A 23,449-nucleotide genomic window follows, 5' to 3' on the forward strand; every position below is an offset into this window, starting at 1 on the left:
CAGAAGCCCAAAGACTGCCATTGCCATCTTGGCAGCGTGTCACTTCCGGAAAGAAAATGGGCAAAAAGGCTGGAACTGAGGTGACATGATGACTAACAGATAGCAAACAAACGGTAGTAGTGACAGCAGCAATCCATCTGTCACTCGAATGACCACGCAAGTGTCCACGTCTGATGGTGCAGGCATTTCATTCAGAAATTTCTTTCTGTGTCTTACCCTCTCGCTTGAGGGTGTCAATGATGGCCTTCTGGACAGCAGTCAAGTCGGCAGTCTTACCCATGATTGCGGTTTTGAGTAATGAACCAGGCTGGGAGTTTTTAAAAGCCTCGGGAATCTTTTGCAGGTGTTTAGAGTTAATTAGTTGATTCAGATGATTAGGTTAATAGCTCGTTTAGAGATCCTTTTCATGATATGCTAATTTTTTGAGACAATAATTTGGGGTTTTCATGAGCTGTATGCCAAAATCATCAGTATTAAAACAATAAAAGACCTGAAATTTCAGTTGGTGTGCAATGAATCTAAAATATATGAAAGTTTAATTTTTATCATTACATTATGGAAAATAATGAACTTTATCACAATATGCAATTTTTTTAGAAGGACCTGTATACTCCTGTGTTCAGCTTGTGTTCAATACCTCTGTTTAATAAACTTTCACATTGCACTTACCTCTGTGTCTGCTAAAATGCATCTCTTTTAAAGCACTGCAGGCATTAATACCGATGTCTTTAAATTATTTGAACAAATTGTCTGTCTTGGGTGAATTTACTAAAATGTAGTTTTGCACATCTCTTAATGGTAAATGGACTGCATTTATATAGTGCTTTCAACATATGGCCATCCAAAGCGCTTTACATGTTACCTCACATTCACCCATTCATACATCGACGGCAGTGTCTGCCATACAAGGTGTCATCCAGCTCATTGGGAGAAGCAGGGGTTAGGTTTCTTGCTCATGGACACCTCGACACTTGGTTGGGTGGAACCGGGGATTGAACCACCAACCTTCCGGTTTGAAGACAACGTACATGAACCACTGAGCCACTGCCGCCCCTATGCTTGAAGAATATTTGCATTTATGAAGTTTTCTCTCTGGGTAAGTTGTCAGAATAATTGCGCCACAGAGCCAGTATTTACACTTTTGATGCTAATCATTCTGGGACTTGTACAGCCAGTTATATTTTAAGTATTTTAACACTGAAAATTTAAATACATTTTTGTAACTCTAAAATATATACACTCACCTAAAGGATTATTAGGGAACACCATAATAATACTGTTTGACCACCTTTCACCTTCAGAACTGCTTTAATTCATTCTTTAGAAATGTTGGCCCATATTGATAGGATAGCATCTTGCAGTTGATGGAGATTTGTGGGATTCACATCCAGGGAACGAAGCTCCCGTTCCACCACATCCATAAGATGCTCTATTGGGTTGAGATCTGGTGACTGTGGGGGCCATTTTAGTACAGTGAACTCATTGTCATGTTCAAGAAAACAATTTGAAATGATTCAAACTTTGTGACATGGTGCATTATCCTGCTGGAAGTAGCCATCAGAGGATGAGTACATGGTGGTCATAAAGGGATGGACATGGTCAGAAACAATGCCCAGGTAGGCTGTGGCATTTAAACGATGCCCAATTGGCATTAAGGGGCCTAAAGTGTGCCAAGAAAACATCCCCCACACCATTACACCACCACCACCAGCCTGCACTGTAGTAACAAGGCATGATGGATCCATGTTCTTATTCTTATGTTTTCGCCAAATTCTGACTCTACCATCTGAATTTCTCAACAGAAATCGAGACTCATCAGACCAGGCAACATCTTTCCAGTCTTCACCTGTTCAATTTTGGCGAGCTTGTGCAAATTGCAGCCTCTTTTTCCTGTTTGTATAATATTACTCTGGATGGTTTTGGTTGTAGTATGCACCTTTTATTTGTATTCTTCCTAAACATGAATACACTCACTGATTGTCAAACATTGAGGAAAGATCACTCTTATTGACAAAACTATAAACACACCACCACATCCAGACATGTAAACAAAACAGTTTGAAAGACACACACACACACACACACACACACACACACACACACACACACACACACACACACACACACACACACACACACACACACACACACATACTTGTTTTTATCACATTAGGGGGACCCACGTTTTTGGCCCAATTGTGGGGTCCACCATTTCCAGTGGTCCTAGAGCCTTATAAAAAATCAAGCAATATAACAAAAAATTCCTGATAAGAAATATCACTTCAATATAGCTAAATTCCAACAAAATTTCTTCCACATGCGTTTTTGAGTCACTTGTGGGGTCTTAATCTAACATTTAGGAGTTGTGGGGTCCCCCTTCACGGATACACACATATTTCTAGTCTTTATATCTTAGCAGGGACCAAAGTCACTATCTGGACATATCAACTACTTCTTCATTATTTGCCCTAGATTACCATAGAAACAGTTTTAGATTATAATTGATATCCTCTAAATGAATCTGAACACATGTCTGCATTATCTAAGGAATTATAATGGCATTCAGAATAAACAAATTGCCAATCCAGAGACTTGTATACATCAGTTTATAAACTAGTTTGCAGAACTAGAACTTTGCCTGCATTGTACTGGTCATTAAATTGTGTGAGTGAAAATCAGGTATTTTAATATAATTGTAATGCAGGAGTTAATTCAATCCCCTGAGCTTTATCGATGCAGTTTTACTGAAGGGAGTTGTTTGTCCAATGGTTATTTTTCCTACATTTCTAATGAAGTTTTGTGTTCCTAGCTAGTCATGTTCCCTGCGGCCTAAAGATAATTTACTTCTTTAAAATGAGGACTCAGTATTCATCTAATGAACAAAGACTTTAAGATCCTGTGGAACCATTGCACTAATACAGGGAGTAATATTTTACACAAAACACTGGATTTAAAAAAACAACTTTACAACATATGTCCTCAATGGATATGTATTTAGTACGCAATGGGCGGTTTCATACAAAAAGAGGTCTGACAACATTTTACATTGACCAAAAGGTTTATTTTTGTACCCAGTGTAACAGGGTACATAAACATGCTATCGGAAACAATGCATTACAATGCAAGAGTCAACAGTCTCAAAGACATTTGACTGGATCTAGTGCAAGACAACAAAGAATTTTAAAGGGTTAGTTCACCCCAAAATGAACATCCGGCCATCATTCACTCCCTCAAGACGCTCTAAACCATAAGAAACGTGTTCTTCACACAGGGTGTCCGCGGGGTTTTAAAAAGTATTAAAAAGTGATAAATCAAAATTGTCAAATTTAAGGCCATTAAAAGTGTTAAATGTGGTCTCGGAGGTATTATTTTTTTCCAAATTAGGTATTATTTTTTCAGACTATCAGGTGTCCTATTCTGATTGAAATTCTATCTGCGTTCGCGTTAGTTCGTTTAAATATGGGCTTTAGCATATCTGGGCACATAATCAAAGATCTTTCGTCTCCGTCTCGGCGTGTGTTTGATGCTGACGTCATATTCAGCGGTCGTTCGGCATCATCTCAGAGCACTGCGCGCTCAACAGAAGGGGCTGGCTTACGGTTTATTTTAGACTTGCTTCAAGGCATATCTTCAACGATTATCCTCATAAGAGCAATCTTAAATGATTTTTATAAAGTCTAAAATGAACAAAAAGAGTTGTGAGAGAATGAGGCGCGATCCATAGACGTAAGATCCGCGTGTCTGTCTGCTCTTAAAGGGACAGCAGCCAATAAAGCTTCCTGTCAGTAAAGTTAAAGAACAAAGGGAACAGAGAAAAGGACTCGCTGCTCTGGACTAAATCACTTTTGTAGCTTTAATAAGGATTAACTATTTAATTTATAGTTTATGCAGTGCAGACCGCATATAACTTTGCTAACTTTTATTACATTTCTGTATATTTCCTAACTGTTCAGACAGGAAGGGCAGGAGTAAACATGACATTTATTATAGGTTTATGTTAGCATTGTTTTAAGTTTACTTAAATTAAAAACTGTTATATTTTTGAAGCCTAATAATAAATGTAAAAAAAAAATACTGGCCTTCATTCAGAAAAAGATGCCATTTAAACAAGTATTTAAAATATACTGTCTTTATGTTGTTTCTACATTAATTTGATTAACTGTGAAATTATTATATTAAAAAATATAATAAAAATGTACAAAAACATTTCTTTTTTATTGCGATTAATCACAGAAAAAATGTTTGATTAGTCTAGTTAAAGGTTTTAATCGATTGACAGCACTAGTTTTTAGTATTTTGTTAAATTCAACAACTTATCACAGTTATAGAAATGTAATATTTGGCTCAGGTTTTGTTGTTGGAAAAAAAAACACTAAATCATTTATTTGCTGAATTACCAATTATTAATGTAAATCAAATGTGTATGCAGTAATACTTCTCCTTAACCAACCATTGTGAATGTTGAGATGTATTTTACTGTCTGAATGATAACTGATAACAGATTTCCTCCTGCTGTCGATTCTAAATCGATTCTTTTTTGTATGTTATATATGTCAAAATCTGTGTAAATAATAGAAAGGTCGCTGATTAACACTTGCAATTCAGTGTCGTGATGGTTTTAAAAAATATTCTGAAGGTAGTAAAAAAGGTATTAAAAAGTAGTAAATTTAACTTAAGGATTGCTGTATATACCCTGTCACAACACAACTGAAGATCTTTGAACAAAACAGAGATTTCCATCTTTCCATTTAAAAACTGTTCATCAATAAAAAAAAAGAAAAAAGTTATCCATGTGACCCCAGAGGTTTAATCCCCATTTTATGGAGTGATGTGAATGTTTTGTGCCAAAAAGATCTGTCTTCACTTCCACAGATCAACACAACACAGTCGGGGCTTACTCATGAACGCAAACCTATATGGAGGTAAAGATATATTGACAAAGACTTTCTTGGCACATACAAAGCATTCACATCCCTTTATAAAATTGGGATTAAACCACATGGATTACATCTACATTATAAATGTTCTAAAGCTCCAACGTTTCGGATGAACGGATAGTTATGCATTTCCTTAGTTTTGTTGCTGTTACAATGAATGGAGGGACAGATATCTCGGGTTTCATTTAAAAGATCTTCATTTGTGTTCCAAAGGTGAACACTTCTTATGGGTTTGAAATGACAAAGGAGAGCAAATAAGGAATTGTTTTTATTTTAGGGTGAACTAACCCGTTAAGAGGATAACACAATGAAACTTTTGTGTTTGTGTTTTACTTGAAACACTTAGAACACATGTCCCGGTGCAAAAGCTAGTGGAAATAAATTGATATACCTTTATTTCACTCTACCTTTCTTCTTAAGGCAGAAATACGATTTTTGACAAAGTATTTTACCACCTTCCAGTCTCTATTTGCTAAAGCTTGAGCTTCAGCATCTACACAGCGCTGACATTCCATTTTCCCTGGAACTCTGCTCCTCACAATGAAGCTCCTCAGGTGCCTTTCTACTGCAGCACATTCATCAGCCGTCCAGCTTCTTTTGATAGCAGATTCTTTACCTACGCATGAAAACAACATGTTATAAGTTTAGGTTTATGTCTTAATCTTAGGAATTTTAAATCTTAATCTGAATTGAAATACTATTGGATTATCACACAAGTGACATCTGACATTTTCGGAATAAAACTTGACTAATAATAATAATAATAATAATGATGAAGAAGAAGAGCAATCCAGTAAAAGGTGTAGTTGCACTTTATTTTGATGGTCCCCTTTAGGCATTCTGTTAACCAAGTAACGTTTCACCTAACTCATTAGAGCATTACAAGACCGTCTACATAAAGTAGTTTGTACAATTTGCCAAATGTACTTTTTTTAACGGATATTTTTATTTAAAAACAAGACAAGGATAGCTGATTTTTACCAATGAATTTTACTGGTCATATCTCATATTTTATGTATTGTCCTGTTACAGCAGTATGACTTAAATGGGAATATGCATATGGACATGATATGCATATGGACATGATATGCATAATCTTCCCTTTGTGCATTCTGGACTTTTAGGATGAAATCTATTCTAAAAATCTAAACATAAAAAAAAAGTTTGCTTAGATTATTTTTTATTGTCATTGTACAAACAATCAAATTAAATTATGTACTTTCCACCGTATACAGTTAAAGTTAAGAAAAGAAAAATAAGTGTGTTCAAACAAAGGCCATATTGCACAAAAAGAAATAAATTGCTTATATTCTTTTTCGCATTCAATAAATTAAATAAAGTCCTCAAAACATTACTGCACATGCATGGTTCTTACATGTCGATAAAGTATTGTATTTGGGGGGTGTTTTCAGTTCATTGTTCAGCAATGTGACAGCTTTAGGATAAAAATGTTCCTTAATCTTGTGAGCGTGCTTCGATAGATCTATAGCGTTTTCCAGATGGCAACCATTCTAACAAATGATGGGCAGGGTGATATGAGTCCTTCAGAATGTTGTGTACTTTCAGCAGGCAACAGGAGGTAAATGTGTTGTCTAAGGCAGTTGACTGTTGGTTTGTGATGTTCTGCGCAGTCCTTATGACTCTGCAAAGCCTTTCTATCAGCTGCAGAGCTCCCTCCATACCATACCAGCGTGTCCTCAAGTACTGCATGCTCTGCAGCTGATAGAAAGGCTTTGCAGAGTCATAAGGACTGCATAAGAACATCACAAACCAACAGTAACCTGACTTAGACTTATAAAACTTATTTTAAGCTTTTGCTTAACTTGATATACTAACTAAAACAGAAATACAACATTATAAATACTATATAGGTTTAAAAAAAAAAGTTAATTGAGCTCATGTATTTTTGCACTTGACCGATCGACAATTCACGGTCAGTTTTGAAGTGTATTCAATAACAGTTGGTCATGTAATGCTTAAATGCTCAGTTAATGCACTACAATTTAACTAAACTCATTAGATTTTAGTCGACTAAAACTAAAAACAATTCGGGTGACTTAAATATGACGAATAAATGCCATTTTAATCAAAAAACTAAAACTAAATAAAAATTTGCTATCAAAATGAACACTGCTCTAAGCGCACCTCTTTTTTTGCCGACTTCCTCTGGTATTGGGTATGCACTGTGGACGTAGGTTCATGCATGGATGCCACCCGGTCCTCAACTTCAGTCTCCTGTGCTTCTGGAATAAAGTCATCTGAGTGCAAAGAAAACTAAAGTTTATTAAAGAAAGAGACATCAAAATATAAATGAACTGTAAGCAATACTGACTGGATTAGGATCTATCATGCATAACATCTTTGTCATGGTGACATAAGAAGCAATGATCAACAGCACAAGTTTTATAAATATTCAGTATATGGCTTGCAGATGATATGTATTCTAAAAAGCGCTATACAAATAAACATTTAATTGAACAATAAATTTCACATGATTTCCATAATTCTACAGTGGTAGAGTGAGCCGGTTTAAATCAGACTAACAATCCCACTGGTAGCTCTATTTAATGTGTGTCCTTGCCAAATACTTTTTCCCCAAAGCAACTTACAGTACACATTACAGTGGCAATAGCCCTGGAGCAATGGGATAAAGCATTTTGCTAAAGGACACAATGGCTGTGGAGATCCACTCCTACTGACCATTGCATAGTGGGATGACAAAGTCTATAGGGGCACTTGGTCAAATGTAGAGTACCTTTAATCCAAGTAAATTAAATTAGAAATGTACTGTTAATAAAGATTAGACGAGGAGACTAAAAACAAAACAAAACAAGTGTGCCAAATATAGAGTAAAGCAGAAAAAGACACCCCTATCAATATTATTTGGAGAAACAATTGACTGGCATCAGGTTGATGATGTGGAGAGAACTAAAGTTACTAGTACCATAGTTTAACTATAAACTGTATTTAAGGCAAAGGTTTCTGGAGATCTCAGGTCAGATGTAGGCAACCTGCAGCTCACGAGTCGAAAACTTTCTTGGCTTGATTTCATTTAAAATGACGTCACAGTTCATTCTTCGATTTCGCTTGTAGTATATCAGGGCCTTCAAGACAGATGACTCAAGACAGTGACGAAGTAGCTCCTGAGCATCATTGACATATCTTATCTTGTCGACACTCCTTTTACACAGAGTAGGCATACAAGTTCGCATGATTGCAAAATCGAAGGTGAAATGCAAGCGTGCCTTCATAATTAATTGTAATAGCCCTCATACTAATATGGCTCCCTGATGCCTGCATTTTATATCCAAAATATACCTCCCCACCACCACTATTACTGGTAATACCGCTGTAGTTGCAAGTTTATTCACTGGTGTGAACATTTCCAGTGACATCCCTAGTAGAGTACTTAACATTCTTACAGAACCTTTAAAGGTCACTTCCCTCAATAACTAATACCAGGTTCACTAACAAAAGCAAGTGAATGAGGGTTTGGGTAGCACTAACCATTAAGTGATGTAATGAATAAAAAAAATGAGGCTTACAGGACGGTTTCTCCTCGGCCTTTGTGAAGCCATTCCAGACATAGAAGTAGATGGCTCATCCGTGCTGTCATCACTTGATTCATTAAGAGGAGCAGAAAAATCTAGTACTCTATCCATCTGCAAAAAGGGAATTACGTAATGCATGATTATGCATTTTGTTCATTCTATTGAAATCATTTACAGGGGAAATATTTTGGTAGAAATAGTACCAGTGTCAGAGGCATACCACAATGTTTTCATTGTCTGACTGCAGACTAGAATCCTCATCAGTTTCTTCTACTATACTCTCACTCGAGCCAAACAGAGGATCAGAAAAATCAGCTACCCCAACCATCTGCAAAAAAAGAGTTTGAATTTCAATACATTATGGATTACAGTCTATTTATAAAAACATTACAGCAGCATTTTAAAGTACTGTATCTGAGGCACACCTGAATGTTTCCATTCCTCATTTTCATTTGAACATCTTCCCAGTGTGGAGTGGGAGGGCTGTCTTTAATATAATCCTCATCCGTCTCATCGCTATCAGGATAGTTCACTAGGGCAAACCCTTTCATAGTCAATGCCTAAAGATAATTAAACAAAATAAATACACATTACGATTTAATATCAGCACAAACAGCTAGGTTAACATTAGAGCAAGCATTTGAGGGAGGGCCCACAATGCCAAGACCAGAAATGTGTGAGAGAGATAGGGCTGGGCGATATATTGAATATTTGCAATAATTTTGACAACAATGTAAATGTTGAAAATATCATGAATATTGAATATTTCAAATTCAAGCATACTTTCCCAAAGAATGTTACCCGATAACACAGTGCAGAAGGGTCTTATAGTGCAGAAGAGTTAAATATATATGCGCAGCACATGAAAATGAAAGAAACATGCATGCATGAGAGAAATAATAGTGTGGCGCAGGACGTGCTCAAGCCGGACTCTGACCTGAAGCGCGCGCAAACACCTTGCAGACAACATACGATCACGATTCAGTTCTCTCGCAAATTATAGGGTTTGAAAAATGGGTCAAACATATGTAAAAATGCACGTCCTGTTGAGTATTCAGGTAAACACAGGCATCACGTCTTTAGTGAACGTGTACAGTTGAAAAAACTGATCCGTGCAGGTCTTAAAATGGACCTAATATTCTGTGATTTAATGTTAATCAAACAACAATGAAAAATAGAAAACCACCCCATGCTTGGTTAAATAACTTAAATATATTTATTAAGAATCAGTCTATAGTTAATTTGTAGAGGGAAGACTAATTTTATATATATTTGATTTAATTTCTTTCTTGACTTGCTACTGTTAAATAGACCTATTGCTGAAAAATAATGCACTGTTTTTGTCATATTGTTTGTAATTTGCAAGTTTAGCTTTTTTTTTTTTAAAGATGAAATTAAAAATCTATATTAAAGTACATTTAAAAACATTAAAATACTCGTATCATGAAATATTTAATGTAGTTTTATCTAAATAGCTTTTGTTGTTTTTAACAGGAGCAAAATAAAATCAAACTCAAAATCAAAATTATTATTGCAAACATAGACAATACAAATTGACAATTTATTTTTTTAGCTATCGCCCAGCCCTAGTGTGTTAACGCTTGACATGCAGCATGAGGGAAAGACTAGAAAGGTATCTGTCTGTAAAAGATGAACTGTTTCCTCAATCAGAAGTCTACCACATTTCCCAATGAGAAACTCTGACTACATTACAAAAGCATTGAGAGCATCTTTCTGTCATGGGAGTGCAACAACATAAAGTACAGGTCAGCGTGAATCGTTTGTGATGAGTGTCGACATTACTCCTTTACCTGTGTGACGGCAGCATCTGTGTGTGAGGCATCATGGGAAGACTGATCTGTGAGGGACGTTTTGGTCTTTAGAGCACAAGTCTTCTGCTTTGGCCCCTGGAAATAAGACAAAAAACAGAAACCAATGAAGAACTGATCATTTTTTGTAATGTTTTCAGATATTTACATGTGACTAAGTTCTCTCGTGTGAAAACATGAGTTTCTCTTCTAGCACAGCTGAAATATCAGAGCACACACTCATCTTTTCTAGAGATAACACAAGTGTCACAGCAACAAATCTGATGCTGCAATGAGTTACATCCAAAATATTAATTCAGAGCATGCAGCCGCTAGAGAAGTGTTGAGTTACACCTGCAGAAACACTATTTAAATACTGACAGGTCCTGTCCCAGTGATGTGAAGTCACTTACAGTGAGATCCATACGTCAGGGCCCCATAAGGCCAGATCAGAAACGTGTGTGTGTGTGAGGACCCCATAAGGCCAAGCTAGAAACGTGTGTGTGTGTGAGCTTAACTGTGAATCCATTCATTTCAGTGAGGGCCCCATAAAGCCAAGACTAGAAACATGTGTGTGTGTGTGAGGGCCCCATAAGGCCAAGACTAGACCCGTGTGTGTGTGTGAGGGCCCCATAAAGCCAAGACTAGAAACGTGTGTGTGTGAGGGCCCCATAAGGCCAAGACTAGAAACGTGTGTGTGTGAGCTTAGCTGTGAATCCATTCATTTCAGTGAGGACCCCATAAAGCCAAGACTAGAAACATGTGTGTGTGTGAGGGCCCCATAAGGCCAAGACTAGAAACATGTGTGTGTGTGAGGGCCCCATAAGGCCAAGACTAGAAACGTGTGTGTGTGAGCTTAGCTGTGAATCCATTCATTTCAGTGAGGACCCCATAAAGCCAAGACTAGAAACATGTGTGTGTGTGAGGACCCCATAAGGCCAAGGCTAGAAACGTGTGTGTGTGTGAGTTTGACATGCAGCATGAGGGCAAGACTAGTATAGTTTGTGATGAGTGTCGACATTACTCCTTTACCTGTGTGACGGCAGCATCTGTGTGTGAGGCATCATGGGAAGACTGATCTGTGAGGGACGTTTTGGTCTTTAGAGCACAAGTCTTCTGCTTTGGCCCCTGGAAATAAGACAAAAAAAACAGAAACCAATGAAGAACTGATCATTTTTTGTAATGTTTTCAGATATTTACATGTGACTAAGTTCTCTCGTGTGAAAACATGAGTTTCTCTTCTAGCACAGCTGAAATATCAGAGCACACACTCATCTTTTCTAGAGATAACACAAGTGTCACAGCAACAAATCTGATGCTGCAATGAGTTACATCCAAAATATTAATTCAGAGCATGCAGCCGCTAGAGAAGTGTTGAGTTACACCTGCAGAAACACTATTTAAATACTGACAGGTCCTGTCCCAGTGATGTGAAGTCACTTACAGTGAGATCCATACGTCAGGGCCCCATAAGGCCAGATCAGAAACGTGTGTGTGTGTGAGGACCCCATAAGGCCAAGCTAGAAACGTGTGTGTGTGAGCTTAGCTGTGAATCCATTCATTTCAGTGAGGGCCCCATAAAGCCAAGACTAGAAACGTGTGTGTGTGTGTGAGGGCCCCATAAGGCCAAGACTAGAAACGTGTGTGTGTGTGTGAGGACCCCATAAGGCCAAGACTAGAAACGTGTGTGTGTGTGAGCTTAGCTGTGAATCCATTCATTTCAGTGAGGGCCCCATAAAGCCAAGACTAGAAACATGTGTGTGTGTGAGGGCCCCATAAGGCCAAGACTAGAAACGTGTGTGTGTGTGAGTTTGACATGCAGCATGAGGGCAAGACTAGTATAGTTTGTGATGAGTGTCGACATTACTCCTTTACCTGTGTGACGGCAGCATCTGTGTGTGAGGCATCATGGGAAGACTGATCTGTGAGGGACGTTTTGGTCTTTAGAGCACAAGTCTGCTGCTTTAGCCCCTGGAAATAAGACAAAAAACAGTCTAAGAAACAGATCATAAATATATGACATCCCATATAGATAACCAGGTTAATATACAGTTTATAATTAAATAAAATGTTTAGAAAACAGACGTAGCTGTGCTATTCAGCACATTTTCAATATGAAATCAGTATGCCTAATCTAACCAGCTCACCTTCTTACGCCATGGCCATTGTGAATCACCATAGTTGTATTCGATTTCACTTCCTATTTCAATTTTCTTCACAGCAAACAGACACAAATGTGGCCTGTCATTTACTACGATTTTTTTCATGGTGCAGTTTGGAGATTTTTGGTTGTCATTAATCTTCCAAGGGATCCGTCTTCTTTAGATGCATCGATACTGAAAGGAAAAAGAAAACTACTCTTTAAACTTTTTTACTCTTTTTACTGACTGCAGGGGGACAGAAGGACTTATCACTGAATGAACTGCTGCTGTCCACCAGCCATGTGCGATTAAAAGACTAGTCCTGCTGTACATGTATGTATGCTCACCACCAGTGACGTTTCTGCCACTCAAACTCGAACAGAAATGTGCTCTGTATCTCAGTGTAGTCTCTGGCCTGGCATTCTTCTGCTGAGATGAGTTCACCCCTGTACTCCAGGACAAACTCCTCCGCTTCCACAGGATGGGTAGCAAACACCCCTCTACCTATGAGGACATATCATTACAAATAAATTGAACTGGAAGGAAAATTCACATACAGATTGTATTACCACACCAACATGATACTAAAGCTTACTGCCTTTATAATCAGGTATCAGAACTTCCAATGTAATACTTTAGTACCATTTTTAAGACTTTCCCAAAACATTAAGACCTGCACCATTTTCCAACTAAAGACCCAGATATCCTGATAATCAACAAAGTTCAGGAAAGTAACACAATGTGTACACTTTTACAAAACCAATACTAATTTATCATTTCCCAACTATAAAGATATGCATTATCATGTCAGTGTATGCAAACGAACAGTAACGTTACTGAGATATTCATGTGTAGTATGCAGTCCCATACCTTTGTTGCTATCAATAAAATCGCTCCATAAACCCCGGCTTGTCCCTTAAAGACAGAATGTGACAGAATGAATCCTGGCATCATCAATAGGCCTATCCTTGTCTTCCTTTTCAACATTATGGCTCTGTGAAAACAATTAACGTTACACAGACAAACTAAAATATATTAATTGAGCATGGAGTAAAACTCTATAAATTAAACAATTTCAGGTCATTTAATATTCAGTGCCTTAATAGTGAAAAATAAACCATCCAACTAAGTGTAGCACAGGCCAGACCAAAGATATAAAACAGTAACGATGGTTATATCTATTCATCCGTACTGTAAATACTGTAAGATAGCCATGTGAACTACAATAATCTGACCAATTAAAACATGAACTTAAAGAAAACAAAAACAAACCGTGTGAAATCGTTTTCATACTAATATAAGTGGATTTCTGGAAAACTATAAAGGAAACTGAGTCAAATTATCATGTAAAGCAATACAAATGCAGCTAACATGATGAGCTGTCGACCTAGAACTAGCATTATCAGCTCTAACATTATCACTATCGAACTGAATAAAATGGTACGTCATAATTATCATTTAGTTGCGCTACGAAATTGAGTAAGCTTTGAAAACTATGTCATGTACGAAGTCAAATAACTTCACTCACCTGTTTCTCACTTGAAGACAGTCCTCTTTGTAGTGCAAGCGCGTGGAACTTCCGGTTTAAAATGCCTCCGGTGAACGAGTCCGTGAACTTTTGGAGCTAACTTTAGCCATCTGATTAAAACCCTATATTAACCCTACATTCTGTCGACACGAGTAGAAATATACACCATACTATATCAATTATAGTCACATAATATACCTTCGATCATATGAAGCGTTTCTACCGTCTGTACAGAGTCAAAACACAATTTAATTAATGTTATTGAGATTAAAACCCACTCACAATATGCTTGACTACGTGCTTGTGCAGAGACTAGACCTCGTGTGGCTGTAGCCAATGAGAAAGCCCCATGAAGAGGCCGCCTCTGCATGGGCCTCTCTCATTGGCTAAAGCTACACACACTTCCCAGAGTGTGTAAACTTGCAGTAACCCGTTCCCAGCTGTGGGGGCGATAGAGAGCACACACACTTACACACTCAAAACCGGTTTTTATCACGTTGTGGGGAAAGTCAAAAAAAAGCATGAGGTATATCAGCAGAGGCTTCTGAGGCCGTTTATATTGAAATCGGTGTGGGGCCCACTATTTTGGGCCCCACAACGTAGTTGGGCCCCACACCGTTGGTGGGCTACTGGTCACTGGGCCCCACAAAGTAAGAAATACAAGTACACACACACACACACACACACACACACACACACACACACACACACACACACACACACACACACACACACACACACACACACACACACACACACACACACACACACACACACATTTCCATGTTTTATGGGGACTTTCCATAGGCGTAATGGTTTCATACTGTACAAACTGTACATCCTATCCCCCTACACTTACCCTGCCCCTAAACCCACCCATCAAAGGAAACATTCTGCATTTTTACTTTCTCAAAAAAACTCCTTCTGTGTGATTTATAAGATGTTTTCCTCATGGGGACCTAAAAATGTCTCCACAAGGACAAGGATTTCGGATATTGCCATCTTTGTGGGGATATTTTGTCCCCATAACGTAGGGACTACCAGGCCGCACACACACACACACACGCACACACGCACGCACGCACGCACGCAGGCACGCACTCACACACACACATACACACACACACACACACACACACACACACACACACACACACACACACACACACACACACACACACACACACACACACACACACACACACACACACACACACACACACACACACACACACACACACACACACACACGAGCTGGAAGATAACAGCTGTGACAATGTGTGATAAAGCAGGCACTGTTTACAGGCGGTGGTAATCCTGATAGCCCTACTAAGCAATGCTGAAATCCCCGCCGATTTGTGATGACCGCACCGCTGGCTCGCTCACTCGATTAAAAAGGAGTTTGAGCGCAGCTGCTTTGTACACTCGTGAAGTTCAGACTGGAGGTTGTTTTGGTCTGACGGCTGACCTTGATAAGTAGTTTGAGTTGAATTTCTCCCTGTAAGCTTTCTGTCCTAGCATGACGTCTTGGCACAGTGGGTTAGTGGGCATCAGATAGTAGCTTTGCTGATGATATCTCCTGAGTATTAGATAAGGAGCACTCAACATTCCTTTTGGCCTTATATTCCCAAATGTTTTCTCTCAGCACATTTATTGAGGCTTACGGCATTATTATGCGGATAAAGTCTTTTGTGGATCTGTCCATTTAAATATGATGCATCATTTGAAATGAATTGTAGGATTGTAGTCACATTGTGCACGATTTTAACAAAAAAAAAGCATAATCATTCTTGTAAACAAGAAGTGTGCATGAATTGTAAATGTGCACTTGTATAATGTACTTCAAATATTTAAAATACCCCAAAACTTAAACTTGCGGATAGATGCTATAATATTAATAAAAGGCCACTTAAGTGTACCAGGCGGAACGCAAGAGTTTTTGGTAGTTTCAGCCCGATGCAGTTATAATTTTCACGTCCTGCGCCACGTTGTTTAAAATTGCAAATGCACTCGCGCTCATCAGTTCACCCATGCATACACTCTGCTTATTACACACACAGGGACGCACAGCAGAATACAAACATTTTGAAATATTAAAAATAAAAGGATTCCTCTCTGGAGTCTTTTCGCTCGCTAATTCCACCATGTAGGCTAGATAGCAAACCTGCCGTGGTGCAATCTCAACTGGCTTTTAAAGGGAATGGGAGATGAGACTCATATTGTTTTATTGCATGTTACACCCAAAATCAAACATAAGAATCAATAAGAAACTAGGTAAAAACCCATCTGAACCATGTGTTTTTTCCGTCATTAAACTAAAGTGGATTCAGACTACTTTTCCCCAAAAGTTTTCAATGGAATGCGATTACTCCATGACTTTCCTTTGTAAATGATGTCACTTGGGCTGTCCAAGCAACTCTCAAGGGTTATCCAAAAAGTCGGTGAGTGCGGTTTTTGGGAGCTGAGTCGGTGAGTGTGATTTTTGGGAGCTGAGTTGGTGAGTGTATTTTTCGAATGATCCACTGCCAACTCTGATCTACAGTAGCTTTATTCTGATATTGTATGCCCTTTTATTCCACAATCCAATAGATTCCTGATTGACAAAATATAGTACTGCCCACATTTTTCCTTGTTGAACATTCTGTTTTCACCCATTTAATGCTTTATATAAGTGCTAAGTAGCCTACTTTAAGTCTCTTTTGTTATGAAAATTCATAATAGTTATTTCGTAGTTGACCTATAGTATTTGTTGTAACTCTTGCTGGGTTCTCATTACAGTGGAAACAATGTTTTTTTTGTTTTTTTTTTATAAAAAGCTGCTGTCATCTTACTATAGTTGTAATAAAAGTGACTCCTCAACCCTCTTTATATATAATTTAATATGAAATGCTAAAAAGTGAAATACCATAGTTACTACAGTTAGTACCACTATGGTAAAATCAAATTAAGTTTTAGTGAGGTTGTCACTCTCTCTACATATACATTTTCACAGAATGAAATTGAGGTGGGGAGGAGAAGAGAATATTGAGACGGTCTTAGCTGGCGTGTGTTCCTCTTTTGCTGACTTTACATTTTAATAAGGTGGAGGATTAGCTTAATGTCTGTTTCATCTTCAGTGCTCACAGTGGGGGCAATTCAACCCTTTTCCATGCGTTGCCATGGTGACAGACTTCCAGCAAGCCTCTAACTGTAATCTCCAGTCAAAATGTTTGCTTTTGTTTCGTTGGCAGTGCCTTGTTCATCATGACAGCTTCTCGACTGCTAGCGGGTTTGAAAATGTGTGGCTGTCTGTAAAATCCTCACAATTTAGATTTTTATAGAGGCTGCCATTTGGAAGCTGAAAGAAGAAAGAGGAAATATTTTTAGGCCACAAATGAATAATTGTGGTTGTGTGTCAGTATTCAAGATGGAGCAGTATTCCAATGTCTGACATTTCAGGTTTTCTGCTGTCTTGTGCCTTTTTCTGATCTATCATTGTACAGTATAAGACAGTATATATATATATATATATATATATATATATATATATATATATATATATATATATATATATATATATATATATATATATATATATATACACTCACCTAAAGGATTATTAGGAACATCATACTAATACTGTTTAACCCCCTTTCACCTTCAGAACTGCCTTAATTCTACGTGGCATTGATTCAACAAAAATAAAGGTGCTGAAAGCATTCTTTAGAAATGTTGGCCCATATTGATAGGATAGCATCTTGCATTTGATGGAGATTTGGAGCACATCCAGGGCACGAAGCTCCAGTTCCACCACATCCCAAAGATGCTCTATTGGGTTGCGATCTGGTGACTGTGGGGGCCCTTTTAGTACAGTGAACTCATTGTCATGTTCAAGAAACTAATTTGAAATGATTCTAACTTTGTAACATGGTGCATTAGCCTGCTGGAAGTAGCCATCAGAGGATGGGTACATGTTGGGAGGGACATGGTCAGAAACAATGCTCAGGTAGGCCGTGGCATTTAAACGATGCCCAATTGGCACTAAGGGGCCTAAAGTGTGCCAAGAAAACATTTACACTGTAAAAAGTAATTGTTGAATCTACTAAAGAAAAACTTGTAAAATTAACTGATTTTGGAAAATTTGGTGATTTAACTTGAATACACTGAGTATTGTGAACTTTTAGGTGGATGCGATAGCTAAACTATGCAAGTTTAGTACATTGTACTTAAGAATGTTGAGTGTGTTGTACTAAATGCATGTTCACACTGTTAAATCCAACAGCTGTTCTTACTAAGACTTTTTAGTAAACTTACTTAATGTACAATAATTAGAATTTACTTAAAACTATTTAGTAATCTGAACTGTTTGCATGCTATGCCTTTGTTACTTCGAAAATCCAAGTAAACATTACTTGACTGGTTTGAGTACCATTTTGCCAAAGGAAAAAAACACACACAAAAAACAGGTGGGCGGGCAAAAGATTGAGGCGGGGCAATTCTTAATAGACTTTTCACTCATTTCCTCCACTTCTGCAGTCATCGTTCTTCTTAGTTGCATTCACTCATTTTACAGTCATCTTGAATGTTATTAAAAATACAACTAAATACTTTGGGAAAGCATCACATAAGCTGACTTCATAAATTTATGTTGATTTCCTAAAATTTCTCACCATTACGGTGATAAGTGTTCCCTTTGGTTGGGCACTTGGAACTTAATTTATATTACTATAAATCTCTTCCTATTGATGCAGCAATGCAACACGAAATCACAGATTTCAAAGGAAGGGAAGTAATAAGTGTATATATATATATATATATATATATATATATATATACACACATATATATATATATATATACACACATATATATATATATATACACACATATATATATATATATATACACACATATATATATATATACACACATATATACACACATATATATATATATATATATATATATATATACACACACACACAAATATATATATGTGATACCAATTAATGATATTTTAACATTCTATTGCTAACACTTCTGACAAATTTTTAATTGTGTTGATATAATGCCTCTATATTTGTGACAATATCCAACAATTTACCATGCTTGAGTCATACACAGACTTCAACATTCAGCGTGCAAAACACAACAATGGTAACATTTTTTTTTTTTTTACACTTAATAAGTCCATTACAAGTTCATTTGCTGTCATTATTGGGGTTATACTGACAAAAGACAGCAAATTAAATGGTAAAATAAAGCCAAAAATAATAAAACAGAGTTACGATTGCCCTGTGATTAATTTATTCATGCTGCAATGCATTCTGGGAGTACACTTCCTCAGCTCACAGATAGAATTATGTCAACTTGAAGGGTTTAAGTAAGATCAACTTGATGCAATTAAGCTAACTTAACTGAGTGTTAAGTTCAGCTTACTTGAGAATTTTAAGGCAATCAGTTTCCACACATTCTTCTAGTAAAATGAACAAGCAGACATTAAAAGAACTAGTTAAAATAACTATTTTGTTTGAGTTCTGCTTACAAACTCCAACTTATATATGTAAGTTGGCTGAACTTTTGAAATTGAGTTACCTCTACAAATACACAAGATAACTCTACAAAGTAGTAGTAAGTATTATCAAGTCAAAAATGATGACCTAATTTGCTTGAAAATTTTGAGGCAATCAGTTTCCACAGCTTTTCCAAGTAAAGTCAACTTATTACTTTTTACAGTGTACACCATTACACCACCACCAGCCTGCACTGTAGTAACAAGGCATGATGGATCCATGTTCTCATTCTGTTTACACCAAATTCTGACTTTACCATCTGAATGTCTCAACAGAAATCAAGACTCATCAGACCAGGCAACATTTTTCCAGTCTTCAACTGTCCAATCTTGGTGGGCTCGTGCAAATTGTAGCCTTTTTTTACTATTAGTAGTGGAGATGAGTGGTACACGGTGGTACCCATCCGCCTCAAAGTTGTGCGTGTTGTGGCTTCACAAATGCTTTGCTGCATACCTCAGTTGTAACGAGTGGTTATTTCAGTCAAAGTTGCTCTTCTATCTGCTTGAATCAGTCGGCCCATTCTCCTCTGACCTCTAGCATAAACAAGGCATTTCTGCCCACAGGACTGCCACATACTCGGTGTTTTCCCTTTTCACACCATTCTTTGTAAACCCTAGAATATTTTAAGTTTGTTACCTTAGATATAATCACCATATTTATAATGAGCCCATCCTATTTAATAATAATAATATCATGTTATTGTTACTACGTTTACTCTATATTAAACTATTTTGGGATCTCCTCCAATGCTTTCAAAATCTTTATTTATTTATTTTTTTTTAAAAAGGTTGTTTCTGTATTTTTAAAATATATTTTTTCATTAACATATGACAGTTTGCTTATTGAGCACAACTTATTATTTCACTTATCAATATAATCAGAAAATAGTAAAAAAAACTTTGCTCAAAGTGCTTTGTTCAAAAGTGGTTTGAACAAGTAATAACTTAAACTTTATCAAAAACATATTACAATTTTTAAACAAAATAAACCACTTACAAGATTTTATTTTCACTAAAAATCTGTTGCTCAATCAATGTCCAATACAACTTTTTTTCATACATTATAAAGTAGAGAAAAGCACATATTTCTTAAGGTGTGCCTTTAGTCTGTTGTATATATATATATATATATATATATATATATATATATATATATATATATATATATATATATATATATATATATATATATATATATATATATATATATATATATATATATATATGGGTATGTGTACGTGGAACATATGGAACATGGTTATATTATCTCAGTAGGTGATTGATAGTTGTGATCTACAGCAGGCTTAGCAGTTTACAATCAAGAGCCCAGACAATTGTTTCTTTATGATTGAAAGCGTGTGTGTGCGTGAGTGTGTGTGCGTGTGTGTGCGTGTGTGTGTGTGTGTGCGTGCGTGTGTGTATGTGTGTGTGTGTCCATACACATTCTTGTTTTGATTTGACACCAATCCTCTGGATTGCGGGCAGTTGAAATCATCTTTGCTGTCCTGCCCATATTTATTTGATGTAAAGACAGTTAAGCTGGGCAGCTAATGTAATCCAAAAAACATTTCATCAATCTGTCACATTTTGTGCTATACTGTACTTTACCAGATGCCTATTGAGGGACTGAAGACAAATATTTCACACATTCTTCTGTTGTTGGACACAAACAAGGCTGTGCAGACACCAGTCACTAGATCCATAAACACAAGCTGGGCTGCTTCTAAATGTGTTATTAGGAAAATAGTATTGTAATGAATTGTAGTTAGCTTGGGGAGTTCAGGCAAAGTGTGTGCTGTGTATTTGAGTATATGTTTAAAGATACAGAAACGTATTTACACTTATTTTATTCAAGTTAATATATAAAATATTACTTAACCAACCTAATAATAAGACTAAATAAGTATTTTATAAGGTTCAATAATAAGTTTGTTTTTTCCTCCTTTATGGTTGAGTAAATGCAAGTTAATTAACCACATCAGGGCTTGACATTAAGCATTGTCATGACAATTAAACAAGTGAATCGGTCATTTACTTTGAAAAGTTGCTTGTCTGGAAAGAAATTTAATTCTGAAGAAATCATCTTTGCAGTGTTCTATCAGCTCCTAAATCAGAATATTTGTGATATTCGCCCCTATTAAATTGGTTTCTAGGGATTTTTCTTTACCTTCATAAATGGAAAAAAATAAACCAGGTTCCCCCCCCCCCCCCCCCACACACACCTTTATTAAATTTATATCAAGTCTAATGTGAAATTATTGCATTTTATCAGAAAATTCAATTAGAATATTAAGACTATGCAAAGCTGTTAACAATCAAATGAAATCAGCATCAAGAAAATCCATCTTTCCACTTCAGAGCAAACACAGATGTTGTATCTGAAGTGGCATTTAGATGTATTTCTTCAGACTTTTTAATGACGCTCTGAGGTGACATGAATGCATTTACACTGCAAAATTACAAGTGCATACATAATATTAAGAGATTAATGTTTTAAATAAGTTTTTGAATATGAAATGATTTAATATTAAATGACTTGCTGTCAGATTTGATCAATTTAACAAACCCCAAACTTTAGTAACACCAAACTTTATGGCCAACAAGTTAAATTTGTTAAGATTAGCTAGTTCCCTTTCGGGGAACTCGAGCTGCGTCGAAACGCTGTGAGAACGCCTCTGCGTTAATGCGTCGTGAAGCGCCTGTAGAACCATTCCATCGGAAAAAAGATCGATCGTCGCCGACGTGATGACATCGCCGACGTGATGACGTCATCAACCGGAGACTATAAAAGGTCCGCGATCACAAACAGGAACTAGCTTCTGAGCCTTCAGCAAGCGATCTGTGTGAACCTGTCTGTCTATTTGGTGTTTTTGTCTGTCTATATCCAGAGATTTTCCACCCTTTTGTTAAATATTGCAGTATATATTAACAAACAAAGAGAAAATAAAATAGATAGAGTAAAATGGCGAGTGAAAGCAGCTTTAAGAGGTGTGTTCATCCCTGCCCACGCTACATCACGAGCGGGGATACACACTCTCTTTGTGTAGCCTGCTTGGGAGCGCAGCATGCCCAGGCAGCCCTCGAGGGGGCTGCTTGCGAGCACTGTGAGCGTATGCCACTGAGAACGCTGCGCTCCCGCCGGGCACTCTTCGAGGAGGGTGCCTCGGCTCGTGTTCCCCGCGGCTCTGGTCCCGCTGCTGCCGAGGCAGAGCGGTGGCTTCAGTCGTGGGGTTCACACATGGACTTTACAGAGGGGTTTGAGACGGGCCCAGCCTTATCTCAGCCCTCACCTGTATCGTCCAGTGTCTCGTCTCGGGGTTTGGAAGCCCGCTCTGCGGTCTCTTCCTCCCTGGGCGGGGCACCGGTGCTCCAACTATCCAGCTCTGAGGAGGTGGACGTTGAGAGCATCGCGACTGAAGACTCGCCACTTCACTCACCCGCTAGTGAGTTGAGGTTCTCACGAGAGCTGTGGCCAGGTTAAATATAAAAATAAGAAATGACTGGCTGGCTGAAATATCTGAATCCCATCGAAATCAGAGAGAACGAAATTAGATGAGCGATTCCTGCCCTCTCGTGCAAAGCATCAACGTCCTGCCATTCTTCCCTGACCTGCACACCGAGGTGTCTAGGTCATGGAGGAAACAAGCGGTATCATATAGAGTGTTCAGCCCACATACATCTGCATATAGTAATATATTTGGGCTGAGACACTATGGTTATGGGGCGATGCCGAAGATCGAAGAGACGCTTGCGAGCTATCTCTCGCCTTCAGCTGCATCGTCCCTGGCATTTCCCCTCCGAAGGAAATCGGTGCTTACCTCAGCACACGGTACCCGTCTTCCTTCGGTGCCCACAGGGGGCCGCGCTGCTAACCCCGCCGCAATGTCAGGGCGCAGAGGGTCTCCGCGGGCCACCTGAGGGTGGTCCGCCCCC

General features: G+C 37.8%; 1 protein-coding gene across 1 annotated transcript; it reads right to left on the reverse strand.

Annotated features, from left to right (window-relative positions):
- Nucleotides 1–4,256: 4,256 nt before the first annotated feature.
- LOC137047729 (uncharacterized) lies at nucleotides 4,257–13,369 on the reverse strand. Its single transcript, XM_067425577.1, has 11 exons — nucleotides 13,308–13,369; nucleotides 12,785–12,941; nucleotides 12,444–12,632; nucleotides 12,172–12,267; nucleotides 11,329–11,424; nucleotides 10,300–10,395; nucleotides 8,914–9,048; nucleotides 8,709–8,816; nucleotides 8,483–8,599; nucleotides 7,083–7,195; nucleotides 4,257–5,553 (listed from the first exon to the last, which is right to left on the reverse strand). The coding sequence occupies exons 3-11, from the start codon at nucleotides 12,561–12,563 to the stop codon at nucleotides 5,550–5,552; spliced, it is 885 nt and encodes a 294-aa protein (XP_067281678.1). The 5' UTR covers nucleotides 12,564–12,632; nucleotides 12,785–12,941; nucleotides 13,308–13,369; the 3' UTR covers nucleotides 4,257–5,549.
- Between the last annotated feature and the right edge of the window lie 10,080 nt (nucleotides 13,370–23,449).

This window comes from Pseudorasbora parva, chromosome 19, assembly GCF_024679245.1.
Source record: "Pseudorasbora parva isolate DD20220531a chromosome 19, ASM2467924v1, whole genome shotgun sequence".
NCBI classification, from domain to species: domain Eukaryota; kingdom Metazoa; phylum Chordata; class Actinopteri; order Cypriniformes; family Gobionidae; genus Pseudorasbora; species Pseudorasbora parva.

What these genes read in the sequence shown, in the direction of transcription:
- LOC137047729 (XM_067425577.1), bottom strand. Translation starts at nt 12,563, where the DNA reads ATGAAAAAAATCGTAGTAAATGACAGGCCACATTTGTGTCTGTTTGCT. An exon ending in CAGATGCTGCCGTCACACAG is followed by an intron (nt 10,396 to 11,328) that starts GTAAAGGAGTAA and finishes TCTTATTTCCAG; the next exon opens with GGGCCAAAGCAGAAGACTTG. An exon ending in GGCCGAGGAGAAACCGTCCT is followed by an intron (nt 7,196 to 8,482) that starts GTAAGCCTCATT and finishes CTTTGCACTCAG; the next exon opens with ATGACTTTATTCCAGAAGCA.